The sequence below is a fragment of the Strongylocentrotus purpuratus genome, unplaced genomic scaffold (genome assembly GCF_000002235.5).
Source record: "Strongylocentrotus purpuratus isolate Spur 01 unplaced genomic scaffold, Spur_5.0 spur5_scaffold_16, whole genome shotgun sequence".
NCBI lineage: Eukaryota > Metazoa > Echinodermata > Echinoidea > Camarodonta > Strongylocentrotidae > Strongylocentrotus > Strongylocentrotus purpuratus.
The window spans coordinates 22,983,720-23,005,378 of record NW_022145601.1 but is presented as its reverse complement, the minus strand read 5'-3'; the positions used below and the strand labels follow the sequence as shown (position 1 = coordinate 23,005,378).

The following is a 21,659-nucleotide window of genomic DNA, read 5'->3' as shown; positions in this document are numbered from 1 at the left end:
GTCGGTTCGTCCTCTTTTTTTTTAAAGGGGGTGGGGGACGCATTAAAGGGAAAGTCCACAATGATGTTATCTTGGTTTGAATAAAAGCAGGAAAAATGAGATAATTACACCAGTGAAAGTTCGAATAATATCCGATTTAAAAAAAATAGGAGAGTTATGAATTGATGAAGTTGTCATCAGTGATACAAAAATTGGCAACACTTTGTGAGCTCCTCTCCAAAGTGCTCTGTACAGAAAATGTCATAAACTTTAATTTTGTTAGTTATTGATAACGGAATAGTCTTGTGTGTCATACGGGGTACTTGGTACTTGGTTGGGTAATCCCTTCGGCAGCTCACTCAAGAAGTTATACTGGGATAAATCAATATACTTAATCAATATACAAAACGGATTTGCAATGGTCATATTTAGGAATAATGTATGACTGAATATTTTCTTAGTACAAGGCAAATTGGATGGGGAGCTCGCAAGATACATCACAGAGGTGAGAATTCGTGTTTGATTGAATTCAATTCCCATAACTTTCATATTTTTACTGGTTTTATGCAACTTTCAAAGAACTGATTCTCTCATTTTTCTACTTTTATCACAACCAAGATAATACCGTTGTTGACTTCCCCTTTCAAGCATTTTCACCACGGCGCGTCAGAGATCGCACCAATCGATGACGCAGTCCTCCGCCATTCAGTATAATCCTCACCATCTTTATCAGCCGTACCATCATCCCATTTATCATCATCGCCATCTTTACCGCCACCACCATCGCCATCATATCATCATCATCATCACTATCATGATCGTCACCATCATCACCATCATCATCATCTTCATCATCGCCGTCATAATCACCATCATCATCACCATCATCATCGCCATCACCACTATTTTCATGATCGTCACCATTATCATTATCGCCATCCATGTCCTCACCACCATCACTACCATCATCATCATCATCACCTTCATCATCTTTAAAGCCACCATCATCATCACCACCACCGCCATCAAAGTCATCATCATTATCACCATCATTGCCACCACCATCACACAATCACCGTCTTCATCACCAGCGTCACCATCATCTTCATCATCACCACCACCACCACCATCGTCCATTATCCATCATCATCATCGTCATCATCGTCATCATCGTCATCATCATCATCATCATCATCATCATCACTATCAATATTTACCGGATTGTTTGGAGCTGGGTCTTGATTCAACTGAATAGCGACCGGCATCAAATATTTGTCTTTGTTGACGAAGAAAAGCGCAATTGGTGCAGTGATCTGACGAAGAAAGTAGGGTTTTAAATATGATTGAAAATTTTCTCTCTCTCTTTCTTTGTCTTAAGAAATATGCATTACTTCGAATAAACCAATCCCCATTTGATATGAGATAAGAATCGTTGAATTAAATGTATAAAACATTCACTTCTCGTACCATACAGGTACGTGCTAACATGAAATGTTTCTCGTCTAGGTAACTTTCAATTCTATGGCGTAGGCTTTTTTGACGTGTTTTTTTCCTTGATTCATTTTCAATGAATTCGAAACTTCTCGAAGGGATTTGTAAATTACGCCTATTCAGTCATTTGCTGCTAACCTTTCTTTTTAAATGAATTTTATAGCTATATTTTTTAATACAAGAATTCGATCTATAAATGATATTTTCTTTCATTTTTTTTTTATAGATACCAAAAAAATAAAAATATTAATATATAAATTCAATAAAAATTAATAAATAAACAAATATTACATCGGCAATTTTTTTTTAAAAGACCTGTCCAGTAACAACAAGAAGGGACTAATTCATTACCTTTCGCCCATCTGTACAAGGCAAGTCTTTGAGGAGTTTGAGATCAATGATGAAAAGACGCTTCTTCTCGATGGCTTCCGACACAGTTAGGCCTTCGAGAAGAGGTTCAACGTCCTTCTCGTCCACGGCGAAACTGAGAGGAGGGAAAAAAAACTGATAAACTCTAATTTGTTCTATTCTTCGTATTTCAATTGCCTACAATCAGTATGGTATTATCCAGGCGCGTACGCAGTTCTGGAAATTTTTTGTGTGTAACCCCCCTAAAAAAAACCTAAAACCTTTATTTTTTTTTTATTTAATTATTCCCATGGCCGACCTAAAAAGGTGACCTTAAACGGAGCAAAATGTCAAATTTCCAAATTTCGAGACCAAAAAAAATGTCCTCTTAACCCCGCTTATTCAGCGGCTGGCTGAGTCGTTGCGATTTTTGGGACCAAAAAAAAAAAAAATGTCCTCTTACCCCCCCCCCCCCCCCCCCCCCCCGCTTATTCAGCGGCTGGCTGAGTCGTTGCGAAATTTTCGGACCGATTTATAAATGTTAAAACCCCCCCCTTGAAAAAATCCTGCGTACGCGCCTGTATTATCCTGTAGAAGTCCATCGAGTTCAACCGAAGGGTTTTGAACATAATTTGTGTGTGTGTGTGTGTGTGTGTGTCTGATTGTGTGTACCAAAAATAGCTATCGCATAAGAGTGCGTTTGGGTTGATGTTAACATGGGCATCATGTTGTGGGTTTTGCCCAAATGAAGACAAAATAACACGGATGGTATAGAGGTTATACTCGCGTGATACATGATACATGTAATATGGCGGAATCCTCAAATCCATTAAAAGAGAGTTTGTTAGGAATACATGATCACATTATCATGTTATGCTTTTTTGAATGAACAATTGACGAATAGCTTGAATAAATCTTTAATTTGAATGACGAAAATACGAATTTTAATGCGCAGATAATGAATATAAACTAATTCTGAAAATTTCTAACGATGAAATGCACGAGACACAGATTTGGGGATATGAAACTATATTGTCTGATCAAATCATGACTTCATATATGTCTAGTCATAATTATTCAAAATATGAGTGCATTTGAAGAGTAATAATTCTATTATTGCATTAATAATATATTTTACTAAATGGAAAGAAAATATGTATTAAAAAAGAAGAGAAAGTCATTTGAAACCGATACTATAAACGATCAAAAGTTGATGCAAAACACGTTTACAGTACACTTGAAAATGGCAGTGATTTGATATTCCACCTTGACCCGATGTTCTGTACAATACAAACATGCGGACATAGTTGAATCAAGGTGATTGGTTAACGGTGAAACAATGTTTTTTTTATCTAAAATAAAAATGTCATCGTTACATTCTTTAAAGGCTTCCGTGATTTTGGCACTGAATTGAAAATCACAGAGTGCATAAAGTAGTTTTTTTAAATCCACAAACAAACCATTTCTCATTGATATTGTCACTGAATTGAAAATCACGCCGTATGCCCAGGAACGTAGCACGTGCCCCCCTAAAATTTCCAAGATCGGTTGAACTTTTTAGACCCCTTTTTTTTTACCTCGATCGATTACATGTATGTGCCCCCCCCCCCAAACACCAAACTCTGGCTACGTGCCTGCATATGCCCTATAGATATTTGAACTTGAAGGGTGCATTTGAGTAATTGTAAAAATACACAAAGCCCCCCCCCCCCCCCGACGACACTTTTTATAGGATGGCTAGTCTAAGTTTTACAAAGTCACTGGCATACACTGCCTATTAGTGTTTTTCATTAAACAATTGGAAAACGAGAAGAAAGTAGTTAAAAGAGATATATTTTACGTTAAGACTGAAATGTTAAATACATTGACGTTAAAGAATAAATGCAGACTTACTTGGGGGGTATCTTGGTGCAAAGTCGGATCATAGCCGGGTTGCATCCCGATAGTCTCTGGTTACCGAACTCCTTATCTGACTTCCAGTTTTCCATCGCCTTTTATTAAAAAAAAACACCCCAATCATGATAAATTAGATTAAAAGTGTGTTATCATGTATATCTATCAACAAATACGTCCAAAGGCAAATAAGGGGATATTGCCAATTTGATTCAATGTGTACGGAGTGAAGTCACTGACATTAGGGTCCAGGGTCTCTCTAGCGTAGACAGATTTCTAATATGGAAGGGGGGGGGGAGTCCCCTGGTGGGATAATTCTGAACACGTATAAACAGAACTTGCTCCTGACAAAGAAAGTACCATTACACTGCACTTGAGCTAAAATATGTACCATTATGATCATGATTGAGAGGGGCTGGGCGGGGGGGGGGGGGGGGGGGGACTCTACCCGGGTACAATATAGTGGCCCATTTTGTCAGTTAACACCATGTCCATGGTTTTTATGTTTACCATGGTTACCCTCACTCTCAACTTCATCTACCCACGGACCTTATACCATGATCCTACACTGAACAAGACTGATAGATATACCCTCACACACATCCACAAACCCAAACGCACATACAACCTCCACGCCCACCCACATACACACATGCGCTCTCAAAATGCGAATGATAATAACTAAAAACAGTCAATAGTCCAGTTGCAGACCATTCTCACGCGGACCATCTTCAGGGCGTAACCTAGAGCACGTGCCCCATGTTTTGGTGTCGGGCATATGGAAACGTTGTATCATCCGCTAAATCTGACTTGCGTGCATAGAATAAATACGTTTTCTAAAAAGTGCTTTTCTTTCCAGCTTTGGGGTGCCAGGGAGTCACTTGGGTAACCTTTCAAAAAGTAAAATAAAAAACAAATATATAGCACTTTCTCTGTATTTTATTCGGAAAAAATATATCAATCCAGCACAATGTCGTCTCTTTTTGCGTTGGAGAAGAGCCACAAAAAAAAAGCGAGTTTCAATTGCACTGCGGCGGCTCTCGCAAGCCCTCACTCGTTCCATTGTGGTCAGGCGAAAAAGGACATTGAAATATATAATGGCTTTGAAGTCTGCTGGCTATGTTAAACAAAATATATACTTTTAGCACAACTCTAACAAGCAAATCGTGGCATGTGGCATAAAATATTAATAACACTTACTTTTGGTTTCGGGAAGTGCGGGGGTTTGTAAACGTTCTCCAGATCTTCTAAGGACTCCCATCTCTCAGATGTGAATCCTATCAGTTTGTGCTCAAGCTTAAGTCTCATCTTCAACGCGATGAGATCAAGCTGCGATTGCGGTGAGATAATGATGCGGAGCGTCAACAAGAAAGAGAAAAGAAACGAAAGGAATCGTCTAAATTATAAGAAATTTGGCCCAGTCTTGGTAAAAGTAACAAGCACTGCACACATAAAGATGTTCATGGGACTACACAAACATGCGGCATAAAAATCTCGTCCTCATTTTAAAGCTGTTACTGTTAGAATATGTAAAAGCATTTGAATAGCCATGCTTTTCAGGGAACATTTTTTTCTCTGACGTTCTTCCTCACTTGCATAATAACAATCTTTATCATCACTATACTTAATGCATTCAAGGTTTCTTCAGTTTATGATGTAAGATTAATTTGCCAATTTCGTTGAGTTAATAGAGCTTTAATATCTTATCTTTTATCGTATTATATCTGTATAAACATCTAAATGTTATCCCACCTGCGTATCACTGTTGCAATAAACCTGTACATTGTTAATTATCAAATCTCTATTTTATGTAAAACGAATGGGAATTTTATATCATCAATTAAACTTGTAAATCGTATTTAAATATACACAATATTTTGCAAGTGTTCTATATAATATAATGTGTTATTAATGCAATGTTATGCCATGTACTTTTTACTCGGTAAATTGAACAATTTGAGCGTTTAGCTGCATGTCCGATGATTTTTATTTCAATAAACCAATACAACAATAACGCTCACAAATAATTTTCACCTCTCCCCAGAACTCAACCTTCTCTTTAAGTTGTAAACCCATCTCGTAAAAGAAACAGAAAATAACGTTGGGACATCGAGCATTTGCATGCGCAACCACAAATTGTGGAATAACTTTCCTTTAGAATTGAGGAAATCCCCGTGTTTAAGTACAAGTCTTGTATATCAAAACTAAAGGCACATATTTTCGTTTAAATGTCCGTAATTTTCAGGCACATCAGAGGCTCTTGAAGCGCAATTATTCGCATAGTTTGTGCGCTTTATGAATTTATATTATTATCATTCTTCTTGTTATAATCATTATTATTTGTTGTTATCATTATATTACAATTTATCTTGTCCCTTATTACCTTGTCACTGAAGGAGAACATTTCGTCCTTAGGAAGACTGGCCACCTGAAATACAAAAAGAGAAAGACGAAATATTAAGCGATTTCAATTTGCTCTTATTAAAAAAAAATCATCATAAACGAATCCTGATCATGAGATTGAAATTAATTAAACTTGAGCACTTCAGCTGAAATAAAATGCGTTGATTATAAACTGTTTCTGCGTTTGCCCGTAAACCCCCTGTGCGTTGCAGTAATTGCAGTGTTATTAAGAATTAAGGGTCTCTCAAATTTAAGAAGGCTATAGCTTTTTACTTGAACATTTGGAAGATAAATGTTGTGTAGCAAAGTTGTAGAGTTTTTTTTTATTAGCTTTTTATCATATCAAATTCATTTGGTATAGTTCGTGTTCTCTGCCTGTATGATACTTTTTTTTCCAAATATGTATTTTCGGTATGTAAAAATATGTTCACTTCAGTCCTTTTGAACACAATTTTAGCATTCTACTTTGTTCCTTCGTTAGTGAAAAGTGTTTTATATTCACATATAATTCAATAAGCTTTCCAGCGATACCAAAATCACCATATTCCAATCAGAAGAAAAGCCCATATAACAGATGAGAAAAGCCCCAGAGCTTTTGTGCACTGAGCATTCTTTCAAAAAGGTCCTAGACTAATCAGAGACACAACAATATAAATATTGATTGGACTTCCTAAGTATGCTGTCCCCTGAGCATGTATTATCTTTTCCCGCTTGTTCGTTTCCAAGATGATACAATGGGATTCTTGTAAAACTGATTTTGAAAGTGGATATACTGTACCTGCACTACACAAATCTGGGTAAATATACTGATGCTCCATGTTCAAATTGAAAGATTTGTGAAGTGAATGTATGTAAACAGTATATATGTTTGATCTATTCGGTCGAGATTCAATTACATAATAAATGCAAAGAAAAACGCCAAATTACTCGAAATAGCCAATGACAAGCTATATTATGACGTCACATGTGCCTGCCTTTTAATCCATCTAAATAATAATAAATAAAGTCATTTTTATACAGCGCATAATAATAAATTATCTATGTGCTTTACAACTATTAATTATACAATATATTACATGATTAATCTACAGATTATACGTATGAATTAACAAAAATACATATCATATACAATGATGAAACACTCAGATATAATATAAATGGTATAAACTTATGAACACAATTATAATAGAATAATTACGATTCTATTGTAGTAAGGAAATACATTATTGGACATAAACTAGCACATAATTAACAGACTATTGGATGAACATAATGTCTTCAGAAGTGATTTGAAAGAATCGACCGTCGGGGCATTACGAATATAGGGGGAGGTTGTATCATAGGGTGGGTCCTCGTAGCTGAGGCCTGAGGGATCTTTCGCCGTATTGAGTATGGGTGCGTGGGACTTGTAGAAGACTTTGTTGCTGAGATCGGAGAGTGCGGGCAGGAACATATGGATGAATTATATCACATAGATATGAAGGGGCTTTGACGTGAAGTATTTTGTATGTGAGAAGTAGGACATTGAAGTCTATTAGTTTTTTTTTTACAGATAACCATGCAGTTGAGACGAAGGAGGATGGGTGATAATATGTGCTCTGTCCGCCGGGATTGCTCAATCATTCTGGCTACAGTATTCTTGATGATCTAGATATAATATTATGGCCAGCGACATGTCAGAATTTCCTTAGTTTGCGTGTTAGGCGTATGGGGGTGACTTTTTCTGAAATCCTGATTCTACAATTCTCTATCGAATACCTGAAGAGGGCGCTATACGACTTTTAATCATGGTCATCATGAAATGGATCAAAACGTGGTCATGAATGGTGTCCAAATTTTCTCATATGATATTGTCTGGAATGTGGTTCATTGCGCTCTCAATTGATATTCGTGTTATTGTTAACTTACAATTTCTATGTACTTAAAAAAGTTGTACTATAGAGAATTGTATGACTGTGAAATTATTTTAAAAAAAAAGTAATTGTTATGGAAAAGATCTCCATATTTCAGAAGAAGACTTTTATTAGCAGTAGTCCTCTTTTTCTTTTCTTTTTTCTTTCTTTTTTTCCTTTTTTTCACAAGAAAGCTGTTATTGTCCATACAACTTGTTTTGTTTCAGGATACTTATAAGCTACCCATTGAAATTAATTTATTAGAACCTAAATATATAGAGAGAATATGTTAGAAGTGGTATGGACTTTATAGAGTAGGGGGATGGAGTACTGCAAGTTAACAAAAAGTTACTTAAAATGGTCCGGAAAAGGGGGTTTAGCTTCTTGCGGCGGGCCCTCGGTTCCTTTCGGTGCGCTATGATGCGTCCACGTCTTTGTGTGTTTTTGGTTAGTTTTTGTTTGTGTGTGTGTGTTGTGATGTTTTGTCTTTGTATTAGTGTTGTGTCTTTTTATGTTAAGGTGAAAGGTGCAAAAATGCTATCATTGGTACACTTGTCGATATTTAATGTTCAATTTAATGATCTAAGGAAAAAGAAATGAGGTGTTGATCGTATATACACGTATATTAGAAAATGTAATAATGCATGATGGATAGGAAGAACGATCTGTTGAATTTTGTTTCATTGAATGTTAAGGGTCTTAGAGACGTTACCAAAAGGAATGCTATAGTAAAGTGGAGTAGACAGAGAGGAGATATAATTTTTTTTTCAGGAAACTTTTAGTACAAACGATGTTGAGGATCGATGGGAGAGGGAATGGAGTGGGGAGTGTTTTTTTAGTCACGGAAGCAACCACAGTCGAGGAGTTTGTATTCTGATTTCACAAAAACTGAAGTTGAAGGTATTGAGAAGTGAGTGTGATTCAGACGGGAGGTACATTATTTTAGAAATTGAGGTACAAAACATAAGATACATTATTTGTAATGTTTATTTTCCAGTTCGAGAAAAAAAGCAGGAACAAATAGATTTTTTAAATCATTTAAGTGTTCGCTTAAATAAATTCAATTTAAACAAATCCCTTATGATAATTGGTGGCGACTTTAATATGATTCGGAATTTTGAATGGGATATTTCAAGTAAAGGGAGTATTAGAGGTCACAAGTTTAATTTAGAATTCGAGGATTTCCTTGGAAGGTTTGATATGCTGGATAAATGGAGGAAAAGAAACCTAGATACGATTCAATTTACTTACAGACAAAATAACCCTTTAATTCAAAGTAGGTTAGACTATTGGATAGTTTCAAACGAACTGGAGAAACAAATTGCAGAGTATACCCTCCATAGCTCCTGATCACTCTGCCATCTATCTAGGTTTGTCTTTGGCTGATAATTTTTTTCAGAATATAGGTCCATCTTACTGGAAGTTCAATAATAGTCTGTGTTTAGATGTAGAATATGTTCAATATATGAGAGCAGAAATTAAATCTGTCGTAAATCAGGGGAAGAAAGATATTACAGACGCCAGAGTCCTGTGGGATTTCGTTAAAATGAAAGTTCATGAAAAAACAAAGAAATATTCCAAAGGTAGGGCACAAGAAACGAAGGAAAACCTACGCAAAATACAGAGAGATATTCAGAAGCTTGAACTTTCATTGCTTATTTCTCCAGATAATGATACCTTACAAAATTTAGAGTCAAAGAGAAAGGAACTCAAAGTGTTATATGATCAGAAAGTAGTCGGGTTAAAAGTTAGATCGCGTGCAAAATGGTTTGAAGAAAGTGAAATCAATGAAAATTATTTTAAACAACTGTTGGCATCTAATCAGAAAAAAACATTTATAGACAAATTACAATTAGATGGTAGGAATGAAGAAACATCTGATCCAAAACAAATTTTAAAAGAAATTAAACATTTTTATCATAAACTATACTCAGAAAATGAAAAGATGGATAGGACAGATGATCTCTTTTTTAATATGTCTCACTTAAATATAAGTGAAGCTAGTAAGAAGTCGTGTGATGAGAAAATTACATTTGGGGAATGTACTTCAATGTTAAATAAAATGTCTTTAAACAAATCGCCTGGGAATGACGGTTTGTCAGTGGAATTTTATCGCATTTTTTGGCCTGATATAGGGAACCTTGTTTTGGACTCCTTCAATGCCTCCTTTGAGAAGGGTGAATTGTCCACCACACAGAAACAGGGTGTAATAACAGTAATAAAAAAAGAAGATAAAAACCCTTTATATATTCGCAATTACAGACCAATTACCCTCCTTAATGTGGATTATAAACTTTTGTCTAAAGTGTTGGCGGAAAAAATAAAGAATGTATTGGAAGAGGTGATACATGTAGATCAAGTTGGTTTTTTGCCTGGTAGGAATATAGAAGAAGCGGTTAGAATTATTGACGATGTCATATTTTTCACACAGGTATACAAGGTACAGGGTTTTCTAGTAACAGTTGATTTCGAGAAAGCTTTTGACACTGTCTCACACTCATATATGAATTTCTTACTGAAAAAATATGGTTTCGGCCCATATTTTTGTAGATGGATAGAAGTATTGTACAAAAATGTAGTTAGCTGTGTCATGAATGGGGGCTTTTCCACAGGCTATTTTGAAATAGGCAGGGGAGTAAGACAAGGAGATCCCTTAAGTCCATATTTATTCTTGTTAATCATAGAAACATTAGCAGTGGTTATTCGCAATGAACAAAAATTAAAAGGTATTTTGATAGGCAATATACAGAAGAAGATAGTAATGTATGGGGACGACTGTTCAATTTTTTTGAAAGACACAGAAGACATGAAAATCTTAGAAAAAAATATTAGATTCCTTTTCTCAGGTATCTGGATTAAAAATTAATAGGGACAAAACACAAATTATGAAGCTTGGTTCTTCTGGTCACAGTAATGAAAATTTGACCGGTATAACATTAGGTAAGACGGTTTCTCTGGTAAAAGTTCTTGGAATATACTTTTCTTTGGATATTAATGTTAAAGAAGAAATGAATTATAAGGAAATATTGAGCAAAATAAAAAGATTGTTAGGCTGGTGGAAGCAACGGGATTTAACACTTTTTGGGAAAATTCAATTGGTTAAAGTTTTTGCAATCTCTAAATTACTATATGTGTCTTCTATAATTTCGGTACCACCAAGTGTTTTCAAGGAAGTTGAAAAGATATGTTTTAATTTTATATGGAATGGACAGGATAAGATAAAAAGGAATATTTTATATTTGAACTATGATAAAGGGGGTTTGAAAATGTTGAATTTCAAGTACATGATCTATGCACAGCGTGTAGTGTGGATTAAGAAACTGCTTGGTGGCAATAATGACATGAAATGGAAACAATTTTTTGAATATATATTCAGTACGGTAGGAGGAAAGTTAATATTTCTTTGCAATTATAATCCCAAAACAATCAACATTAAGGCACCCAATATATACTTGGATTTTTTGAACATCTGGAATTATCTAAAGGAGAAGGAATATATTGTAAAAGAAACACATAATGAAAATCAAATTATCTTTAACAATATTTTTATTGAAGGTAGGATAATTCCTTTTAATGCAAAATTGTTTCATGTGAACATTTTTCAAGTTAAACATTTGACAGACGCTGAAGGTGATATGAGATCAGGGGACTATTTTATAAGGAAAGGTCTTAATGTAGACGATCTGTTTTTTCTTAATGATCTATACACCAAATTGCCAGCTGCCTGAAAGATTAAGAGAATTTGCAGAGGGAGAGATGATACTCTAAATGACACTGTTGATCTTTCCAACATTAACTTTATCATTAACAAAACAGTGTATTCTTTTGAGTCTGTCTCTTCCAAAATGCTCTATAACATTTTTATTGCTATAATACAAGATGCATTTGCTTTTAAACATCCAGAGGTAATAGCTTTAAATCTAGATAAGTCGGAAACTACAACATGTTTCTCAATCCCTAGATTTTCCACTCTGGATGGGAAGTTAAGGGAATTTCAGTATAAACTTTTACATAACATCATCTTTTGTAATGATAAATTGTATCTTTTTGGATTAACACAGTCAAATTTATGTTCCTTTTGTAGAAAAGAAGTAGAAACCTATCGTCATATTTTCTTTGAATGTTCTGAAGGGTCCAGAATATGGAATGAGATGGGAAACAGTTTAAAGATGTTTCAGTTTCTTAATATGCAATGGATTGATGTGTTGCTTGGTTTCAGAAAAAATATGAAAGATAATATATTGTTAAATCATGTATTGATTTTGGTCAAATATATGATTTACAGTAATCGTAAAAAAGGAAAGTTCCCATCTAGTAAAGAAATATGTAAGGCTGTAGAGAACTCAAAAAAAGTTGAACATGAAAAAGCAAAATTTAAGGACAAACTGCCAATACATTATCAAAAATGGGAAAATTTTACCCCTTAAGGCAGGGGAACTGATTGTATTATAATGTAATTCCTGTTTCCTGGTCACTCCCTCACTTTCTCATCGATCCGGACACTTACCTGCTATCGTTTTAGCTTTGTTGTTTATATTTTATATTTATATTTTTTTAAATAACGGTATAGTTAAAGACCTCTACTGATACAAGACCCTTATATAGTTATAATAAAAAATGCACCATATCATTATATGTGAATATAACAAATTTTGTTATCATGGTTTATGAAGCAGCACCTTCACCTTATACTTTTTGTTTATATAGGAAAATCTTTGTTCAGATTGCTTAATTTATATTGAATTAATTAATTTGCTTATTATGTTGTAAAAATTGTTCCTTTGTATATTGTTGTATCCAAGTATTACCGTCACCTTTTCCTTTTTAAAGGAATTGGAGCATATTCTGTACACTTGTTTTGAATGTGTACTTAATTAGTTTGGATACTCATGGAAAATATTTTTTAAATATGTCTGTGTTTAAAATGTATGAGACAATGTACTACATGTATGTTTATACTGTAAGAACAATTGTGTTCCTATTCATCATTTTGTATAATTATGAAGATCTGAATAAAGGCAAAAAAGCTTTAAAAAAAAAAAAAATCATCATTTCAAACAAAAAAATCATCATCAATATCGTCATTACACGCGTCAAAAAGAAATAAGAATTTAAAGTGCTTAAAACCCCAAACCAAGTAATTTTCTATACGTTTCAGACAATTTTAAGCGTTTCAAAAATTTCCGCGCGTGCGGGTCGGTGCGCGCGTATTTGTGCGCATAACGTACGTGGAACGGAGAAATTCCTTTCTTTGCATTTTTTGGATTTCTGATACTTTCCTCAACAATACCTGTAAATTTCAGTCAATTTTGACACATAATGATGGAAAATCATAATGATCAAAGATAACAACACGCGCGAGCACACATTTGCAATATTAAAACAAAAACATGCCTATGTTTAATAGGTCATAACATCTATAAGTGCCCGGATAATCCAATTTCTTTTAATAAGTGGATTAAGTATGAGTTGTATATATTTATTCCATACATCTTTTTGGCTTATCGGATTTTCCGATATCATCATATTGCTCGTTCAAGTCAAAACTTTTAATTTTAATTGATTAAGTAATTAACGACAATGCACGTTGGACCATATATCGTTCATCTTTATTCGAATTTCTCATAAATTATTGTGTTGTTGCTGAGGTTATTTTTTAAATTACTTGTGACATTTATTTTCCATTTTGTAGACGGGATCATGACGAAATTTGTGGTCAAAGACGACGAGTCCAAATCAAACTTCAGTTTTTATATGCACTTGTGATGACGATCGAACTCAAATGATCGCAGTAAAATTTTAAACGTCCCACAGAAGTCTGCCGTCACTATAAACGCGTCTTAGATTGGTCTTCTATTGTGCTCGTCATTAATTGTCTTACCGCTGGAGACTTGGAGATGTCTTTTCTCTAACTGCTTTTGATTTTTTTTATGCTTCAAATTTGTCAGATCAAAATTGGATAAAATGACCCTTCGCAGGTCTGATCTTAAATTTATCGACCTTTGATACTCCAGACCTACAGGCAAACGATTTAGATGACATATTTTATGATCCCACGGGCAGTGGAAACTACCTCGCACTTTTGGTCATCTTAACGTGTATTATTTTCTCAAGGCCCCAATTCAATTCCAAATTTCCAACGTTATGTAAATTACACGAGGGTTTGTATCTTTCTACAAAATACACGACAAACAATTAGCCTGAATGAATGCAGGTATTATTCGATGGTCAAAAGTTTGCATAGCGACTTTGAATTAAAGGGAGACACAAATCTTTTCTCAAAGTTTGTTTGTTGATTCAGGGAAGCAGGGTGCGATCCAGCCGGGGGCGATTCTCAACAACATGAAGCAAATAGTAAGCATCTAAAAACTTCAGATGCCTGTTTGATTATAATTTAAATTTGAGTGTATGCCTCAATCATAATTATATAGAGAATATAACCACTTATTTCGCTGAAACGATTCTCCTCCTCCCCGTTCTTCTTCATCTTCTACTTCCTAGTAGTATTAGTTGGAGTAGTAATAGCAGCAGTATCATAATAATCATTGTTATATTTATAACTAGAAATTTAATTCGTCATGGGGACGAATTAGGTGGTCTGTCTTCACTTCTTATGATAGATTTGAGAATGGGAGAAATCATATAGACATGTAAACAATGATGATCAAGATGATGATGATGATGATGAACATGATGATGATGATCATGATAGTAATGGTGATGATGATGAGTTCATTGAGGGTCAAATGAGACATGAAATCATATCTACGATTCATATCCTATCCAAATATGAAAATAAAATTAGGGGCCAACGGGCTACAATGGATTTTGTATAGGCATGTTTTTGCCCATATATGATATGTATTACAAGAGCTCACACTCAAGTACATGTATCTTAAACGGACGCTCATTCCGTTATCAATGTTCACAAAAAGATGAACAAGGTATCAAAATGCTTGGAAAAATGTGCCAAATATGATGACCTGAAAATTTGGCGATTCTATGTTGCAAAATGCCATGACGAGCGAAAACGCGCGCACATGCAAGTGTGCGCGTTTTTTGCGAAATGCTTAAAATGACCTGATTCGTACTCTCGTTTAATTGTTAAGTGATTTTGAGCATTTTAACATTTTAATGCGCGCGTACGCGCGTGTCATGACCTTTATTTGACCTTTGATGACATAACCTGTTGACCCTTGACCTAAAGTATGTGTGATATGAATATGAATGACCTTTGATGACGCGTCATGAAGATATGATGGATAATGTGATTTCACAAAATGGCGCCTGGATGACGTCATGAAGACTTGATGACCTTGGAAATGTTCCTGTCACGTCTTATGACAATGAACTATGACTGTGCCAAAATTGAACGAAATTGACTAAACTGATCTTGAGTTATCCTGTTCACAAAAAAGGGGGTAAAATAAATAAAAACTAGATTTGTAATACTTGTTTGGAACAAGTATAGGTGGGCTGATCCAACAAAAAATTGAGGCAAAATGAAGGGTACATTTGAGATAGCTTTTTTCTCAGCTACAACATACTCGAAGTTCAGCGTAAATGAAGCTAATACGACGTAGAGATTGCTCGCGAAAGACGGGAATGTAGAATCAAGTTTTGAGAAAAAGTCATGTCCCATAGAGAATACACGCAAAATGTGAAAAATTGACATGCCTCCTTTAATCGCAAAAATACGCCATGATGCCTTTGTCAAAATGAAAAATTGTGGAAAATGGATTTGTAGAAAATTGTCTCAGCTAGAACATATCAACATTTTGAAGAAAATCGATCAATTTTTACAAAGATACAATCAACTTTCCAAAAATATGCTGACGTCATAATATGCAAATTGAAATTTTGAGTTCGGAGGCCATTATGATGACGTCATGAGTTAATTGAGGGTCAAATGAGACATGAAATCATATCTCCGATTCATACTCAATCAAAATATGAAAAAATATTTGGGGTCACCTTGCATCCTAAAGAGCTACAATGGATTTTGCATAGGCATGTTTTTGCCCATATATGCTATGTATTACAAGAGCTCGCGCGCACGGAAATTTATGTTTAACGGTCGATCATTCCGTCATTAATAGTCATAAAGAGATAAACATGCTATCAATTTGTTTGTAAAAATATGTGGAATATTATGAAAGAAAAAAATGGCGATTCTATGTTGTGCAATAGTTTTACGCGCGAAAACGCGCACGCATGTGCGTGTGTGCGATTTTTATAAAATGCTTAGAAAGGCCTTAAACGTATACAAAATGATTTTGAGACGATTTTGAGCATTTTAAAATTTTACGCGCGCATTGACGCGCGGACGTACGCGCACGCGCGCGTTATTTGACCTGCAATTGACCGGAAGGATATTGACCTTGATCATGATAAATATAAATGAGAAATACTTTTTGGTTATGAAGATATGATCATGAATTGATTTTCGTAAAATTTTACAAAATGGCACCTAGATGACGTCATCAGTCAAGGTCAAGGTTGAAAAAAATTCTATGCTTTGTACATATGCCTATACATATGTGTGCCAAATTTCAAGGCATTTCATCGAGCCATTTTCAAGTTATCTTGCTAACAAAAAAGTGGTTAGAAATAAGAAAAATATTTAATAATAAATAATAAATAAATAAAGGCAATTCTAACGAAATTATAAGGTGGTCTGTACGTTATACAGCCCACCTGATAAAGAAATAATAATAATAAAGAAGAAAGAAAATTCTGACGAAATCATTAGGTGGTCTGTTGACAACAGCCCACCTAATTATAGTAAATATCGTAATTATAATCATTATCATAAAGCTTATTTTTTATTATCATTCTTATAGTTATTTATATTTTTCTTCTGATCATATTTATCGTATACACAATACGTCATGTGCCAAGAATTTATTGCTATGATACATCCAAGATGTCTACCAAAACTGTCAATTCGTTCCTTAAATATTATCAAGCCAAAAGAAGGAACATTAGAATTTCTATTTTAAATTGAAATAAATTATATAGGAGAAATAAATAGAGAATACAATCATGATTTTGGAACTAGGGGATTAACATGGACATAAGGCACTTGTTTAGATGACCACATTATCTCTTATTCATTCTACCTCCAATTTTTCAGACTGTTTTCAAAACAATATCATGTTTGTCGATCATAGTCGTATGTAGCTTGATGTCTCATGGTAATTTAATCACTCTAAGCAACAATTTCTGAATTTTAGCGACAATCGTTCGCCATGCATTGCTGCTCTTTAATACTATTATGACGTGCAGTAACAAATTGAAATCTCAGAACTCATAATAAATTCATTTAACAGTTGATTCTACTTGGTTGATTCTATTGTTCGGATTATTTAGCAGAACGAGATAGAAATTGACATTCTCATGGCTAACGACTTTGCCTTAGTAGTTGTTCATCTTCTCTACAATGCTATTTGAACAATATTTGGTGACAAAAGACGGCATTTCTATGTAGCTTCAAAAGCCACATGATAGGGGTTAATTAACAATCAAAGAAACCAGACTTTCAAATTAAAAAACCCCCGGAATGATATTAAGGACGGCATTTGTTCCCTCTTGAAACGCCGAACATACCGCGTAGTGTGCAGCTGAATATACAATGGCGTCTTATTTTGCTTACAAGCGACAGATTCCTTTATTTCAATATCGCTGCATTTGTCATCAAAATAAACCAAGTGTGGGGTTTAGAGTCAGGCAATAGATTATACATTTAGCCTGACGGTAGTGAAGTAAGAGAAAGAACTCACGAGAAGATGAAAACACAGGCACTGAAAATGTGTGAGATGTCATGGGACATCGTCTGCTTGTGCAAATCATGTCCATAATGGATCTCACACATCTCAGCAGCGTTCAGAGAGCTCTTCAGGTGCTGTGCCGGGGTTGTATTTAAGCGTTTTGTAGTTTATAATAATCATTACTTCGAATGTGTCCAATCATTGAATTTTGATAACCTTGTCGAATCAAAGCTTCAACTTTGCAATAATGAAAATGAAGTTATACAGTCACGATATAATTTCATTTTTTGCATTGAATTAGACCGAAATCTCCTTAACATCAGGTACTCTAGTATTTTGCAGTACATGTAGGTTTATACATGTGTAAGACAGTTTGTGTCACAAAAATGCGCTATTTATTCTTGTTTTTTGTATTCCTTCTTAATCGTTCTTTCTTTTCTCTCTATGTTCCTTTTAAACGTCGCATTGTCATTTTGACAATGACGCGGTTATTTAATAACAATTGGGACTGCATGACCGCCACAGAACTAAAACTACGATTCCTGAAGGGGAGGTCCACCCTAATATCAAGTTGTTTTGTATTTAAGCAGAAAAATTCGTTTATTTAAGAGAAAAGGTTAGTGAAAGTTTGAGCTAAAACCGATTAAAAATAAGAAAGTTTTTTTAAATTTTAAATCAGCCATGGGCTCATTTTCTCACGCGTTGCATCTTTAGAAATAACATTCTGGGGTCAAAGTATGCATATACAAGATACACCTTGGCTTTGCTTTTGCTTCAATGGAGGTGAATTGATTAAATTTCTTCATCTACCCGAACAAATTGGCAGGATACGTATTGCAGTGGTAAGTTTAGAAAACAGGGTTGGCATATTTCCCGCTTCGGAGGCTTATTTCCCGGACGCCGGGAAATAAGCGGTGTTTACCGGTATTTACCGCTTTTTACCGGTATTTACCACTTTTTACCGGGAAATATTGGGAAATATATTTTTCCACTCACTTGTTCATAGGGATTGTCCAATTTTGAACATAATAACAATGGTGGTGAGTATGGTTGCTCTTGTGTGTACTATTTTTGTGTGTGTGTGTGTGTGTGTGTGTGTGTGTTTGTTCTTGTGTTTGTCTATGTCTGTAGTTAGGTAATGCTGGAAAAAAATACAGGAAAAAGATACCAAATATACACCTAATCTAGATATGATGTTCTTCATTAAAGGGAACCAAAACCTTCATACTAAGTTACTTTTATTGTAAAGTTTAAGATATTTGAATAAAATCAGTGAAAAATTGAACAAAATCGGGCAAGGAATAAGGAAGTTAAAGCTTTTTAAAATGACTAGTCACTAGAGGGCAATATTCAATTTGATGACATCATTTGTGGACAACTCTCCATGCCTTTTGTACATCAAATTTCACAAGTCTTTCGTTTTTTCCTATTTATTTGTGTTCTTGATCAGATTTCATAACATGTGAAGTAGAATATCATTTTGCATTTTATTATCTCAATCACAAGAAAGAAGGAAAAACATGAAATTTGATGTACAAAAGGCATGGAGAGTTGTCCACAAATGATGTCATCAAATTGAATATCGCCCTCTAGTGACTAGTCATTTCAAAAAGCTTTAACTTCCTTATTCCTTGCCCGATTTTATTCAAATTTTCACTGATTTCATTCAAATATCTTAAACTTTACAATAAAAGTAACTTGTATGAAGGTTTTGGTTCCCAGTTGCTAATTACCATATTCATGAATACCTATTAATTAGCATATGCACAAAATGCCATTTGTTTGGGTGTGTACAATTTTGTATGCAGTGAGGATTTTATAAATCTGTTTGTGTGTTCCTACTATGAGTATTGTGCTGCTAATTATTTCAGAACAATATTTTCAGTTATGAGGCTAAAAAAAAGTAAAATTATGAATAAATAGAGAATTAAAATCATATTTCCCGTTTTTTACATATTTACCGGACGCGCATCTTATTTACCGGACGGTATTTACCGGTATTTACCGCCGGTAATTACCGCCACCGGTATTTACCGCCCAACCCTGTTAGAAAAGGAAAATCAGATGTGACTTCTAAAAGAGTAACCAAAATGAAGAGAATGTAAAGACAAGAAACAAAGAGCATTCGGCCAGTAGACAGGTTATGTAATATTTGCAGAAGCTGAATTCAATGCCATTTTACACGATTTGTTTTTCTCTCTGTATTTCTCTCTCTCTCTCTCCCTCTTTCTCTGGTTCGAAGGAGTTTCCTTATTGATTTTGAACGTTCATAAATCAACGTTTACTAGGGGGATCGCAATTCAGAGCATTTTTATCGATTGGACTGCGAGTCAGAGATAGCTTTGCGGAAAATTTAGAGCATGAACCAATGCGGTCATTAGTTTACTTGTGTTTAGTTTGTCAGAAAAGTAAGCATATTTGACTGTTACAATTTAAAGACAACGAAGGTAATTTGACGACAAAATGCAACGGGTTGATACACCCCCCCCCCCTCCTATCACAAACAAGGGACGCCCCTGGTCAGCTGGTCTCACTGAACAAATTCTTTTTTTTTGTCCTCGAAAATGTTTTTATTTTAACCCCCCCCCCCCTTGAGCGCCAGAGGGGCCCAACCCCCCCAAAAAGGTAAAATCACGTGATTATACATGATTTTTTTTTCTCAAGGGGGGGGGGGGGCGGGCCCTCCACCCCCTGGATCCGCCAATGAGGAGGGCGGCACAACTCACCCGCGACACTTTTAAAAATGAATCATGCATGTGCCTACACATAGAAACAAAGTGTGCGCCATAAACACTTCTTTTGCCCCGTTTCAAATTTAAGATTTAGAGCACCTTAAATATGGGCGGATCCGGATTTTCCTATAAGGTGCACAATTCAGAAAGTATGGTTAAAGATCATCATTTTTTTCGGGGGCTAAAATGTGTAAAGGGAGCATACTTTAGTGTGGGTTTGTGTTTACCACTTGGGTTTCAAAAGAAGAAGAGGGGGTGCAAGGATTTGTTGTGGCCGTGGTTGTGATATCCCCGGGGGATATCACCCTCCCCCCTCATTTGTCTTCCGAAGATTTTTCGACTCCCCCTCCCTACTCCCCATACAAGAATATAACTTGAAAGGAAAAGAGAAAACGCTTACCATGATCATTCCCGTTGCCTCTTTGAAAGCGGGAACATAAATGTCTCGCTTCCTTTGGAGCTCTTCCTGTCGTTGGATCACGTTTTCGTCGTCCTGAGGGAGCACCGCGTCGTCCTCCTTCACCTTAATCGGACATCCAGCTCGAACCCATCTATGAATTGGGAACATGTGGACCTGATTGGTCTTCTCGCTCAGCACCCTGACGAATTCACAGTACCACTCGTCATCGTGGAAACCAAACTTGTCCCGATGGATCTCCAGATAGACAGGGTCCCCAAAATTCCCATCCCCAATCGCAATCTGGAAGCTATCTAGCCGGCCGGACTCGAAGTCGTTGCTCAGGAGGTTGTCGAGCTGGCACTTGCCGGACCTGAGCCCGTTCTCATCTTGAAAGACGACCGAGATTGTATCGTCGGTGCCCATGCCCAGACGGTCACCCGTTTTCACGTAGAGGGTGAAATTCTTCTTCGAAAATAGGTTCCACATGTTGGTAAAAAAAAATGTTAACTAGAATTTGTTATTTAACTCATATTCTGCCATGAGACTGCTAGCGCGCTATTGTTATAGTGCTCTGTGCATGCGAGCGCGCTATCGATTGAATGCCACGTTCATGCTAGCGAGCCACCGCTACTCTGCTTTGTGCACGCAAGGGCGCATATGTAATAACAGTCATTGTTCATGCCCATGCCACCGTGCTGAGTACTTTTGCAGCGGTATTGAAAGTACCATCGCGTGCATCAGATTATCGGCT

General features: G+C 35.6%; 1 protein-coding gene across 1 annotated transcript in view; it reads right to left on the bottom strand.

Annotated features, from left to right (window-relative positions):
- Positions 1 to 21,409, bottom strand: part of LOC754628 (arachidonate 5-lipoxygenase) — a 32,235-nt gene extending 10,826 nt beyond the window's left edge. Inside the window, exons 1-6 of the mRNA XM_030987068.1 lie at positions 20,909 to 21,409; positions 6,095 to 6,139; positions 4,912 to 5,040; positions 3,712 to 3,809; positions 1,822 to 1,954; positions 1,197 to 1,292 (exon numbers count right to left, since the gene is read on the bottom strand). Of these exons, the coding sequence (XP_030842928.1) occupies positions 1,197 to 1,292; positions 1,822 to 1,954; positions 3,712 to 3,809; positions 4,912 to 5,040; positions 6,095 to 6,139; positions 20,909 to 21,394 (987 nt within the window). The 5' untranslated portion in view covers positions 21,395 to 21,409. The remainder of the gene's footprint in view (positions 1 to 1,196; positions 1,293 to 1,821; positions 1,955 to 3,711; positions 3,810 to 4,911; positions 5,041 to 6,094; positions 6,140 to 20,908) is intronic.
- Positions 21,410 to 21,659: the final 250 nt, after the last annotated feature.